Source organism: Priapulus caudatus, unplaced genomic scaffold (genome assembly GCF_000485595.1).
Source record: "Priapulus caudatus unplaced genomic scaffold, Priapulus_caudatus-5.0.1 Scaffold40, whole genome shotgun sequence".
NCBI classification, from domain to species: Eukaryota; Metazoa; Priapulida; class Priapulimorpha; order Priapulimorphida; family Priapulidae; genus Priapulus; species Priapulus caudatus.
The window spans coordinates 606777-608258 of record NW_014577101.1 but is presented as its reverse complement, the minus strand read 5'-3'; the positions used below and the strand labels follow the sequence as shown (position 1 = coordinate 608258).

The 1482-nt window shown below is 53.6% G+C and overlaps 1 protein-coding gene across 1 annotated transcript in view; it reads left to right on the top strand.

Annotated features, from left to right (window-relative positions):
* The first annotated feature begins 1047 nt into the window (after positions 1-1047).
* LOC106819823 (potassium/sodium hyperpolarization-activated cyclic nucleotide-gated channel 2-like) overlaps positions 1048-1482 on the top strand; it is a 92909-nt gene continuing 92474 nt past the window's right edge. The window contains exon 1 of the mRNA XM_014824407.1: positions 1048-1178. Within this exon, the coding sequence (XP_014679893.1) occupies positions 1048-1178 (131 nt within the window). The remainder of the gene's footprint in view (positions 1179-1482) is intronic.

Here is a 1482-nt window from a genome sequence, read left to right as displayed (position 1 = left end):
GTACACTACGCCACACTACTACACACTACTACACTACACGTACTACACTACCGACCTACACACACACGTACACACACCTACACCACACTACACACACACACACACACACACACACACACACACACACACACACACACACACACACACACATACACACACACACACACACTCGCACGCGCACACATCACACACACACGCACACATACACATGCACGCATTTTGCTTCCTCTCGTTCACACGCATTGTCTGGCCCTTCAGCCTCTCTCCCTATGTCTTTACTTCTCTCGCTCCCGCTCTCCTCTCACCCTCTTTCTCTTATAATCTCATTTACTCGTGCACTCTCTACCTCCCTCTTACGCTCTTTTTATCCCTCTTAGCTTCGTACACGTATTGAACTTCGCTCTCTTTCCTTTCACAGTGGCAACAACGACTACAACAACAACAGTGGAACCGGCCGCGAGCACAAAAACACTACCGCCGCCGTCGCCGCCGACAACAGCAACGACAACAACGACGACGACGGCGGCGGCGGCGGCGGCGGCGGCGGCGGCGGCGACGACGTCGACGATGGTGAACGGAAGCCTGAGCGGGTCGCAGGAGGACAACGCGCGCGGTGCCGCGGCCCACAACATCACCGCCGGCAACAGCACGCGCGACGACTCTCCCGTCATCATCAACATCACGGACTCGACGCCCGTCGACGACGCCAGCGACAACGCGCGACAGGCGGCGTGGAACGACGTGCGCGACGACGCCGACGGCGACAAGTCGACGTCGACAAAGTCGTTCATGCTTCCCGTGACGTTAATGAAGGACTACCTTAGTCCGACGATGATAAAGTCGAAATTCGAGGGCGTGCGTCGGAGCCGGTTAGCCAGCGGCGACGGCGGCGGCGATGACGGAAAAAAATCGGACAAGAAAAGTGCGTCGAACGGTGTGTTTCTGGGCGACGAAGCGAGCCTGTTCGGAGCGCCGCGAGATAGCCTCATCGAATTCGCCGACGAACTGGACGCCGACGCAAACCATAGTTTTATACAAACTCATTTCATGTCCATCTTTCAGCCGACGGATAACAAACTCGCGATGAAACTTTTCGGCAGCAAAAAGGCGCTGATGAATGAGAAGATGCGCCAGAAAGCCGCCGGACAATGGATCATTCATCCGTTAAGCAATTTTAGGTGAGAAATTCTATGAGCTCTCTGCATCGTCCTAAACCCGTCTTTATGAAGGTCTTCCTAATGAATGTAGAAAACTGATTGTCCACGGGTTATAGCGGGCTTCCTTATTCACATTTCCTTCCACGCACAACGAACGATATTTCCGCATTGCGATGTTATTCAATATTCTATACCAGAGAGAGAGAGAGAGAGAGAGAGAGAGAGAGAGAGAGAGAGAGAGAGAGAGAGAGAGAGAGAGAGAGAGAGAGAGAGAGAGAGAGAGAGAGAGAGAGAGAGAGAGAGAGAGAGAGAGAGAGAGAGAGAG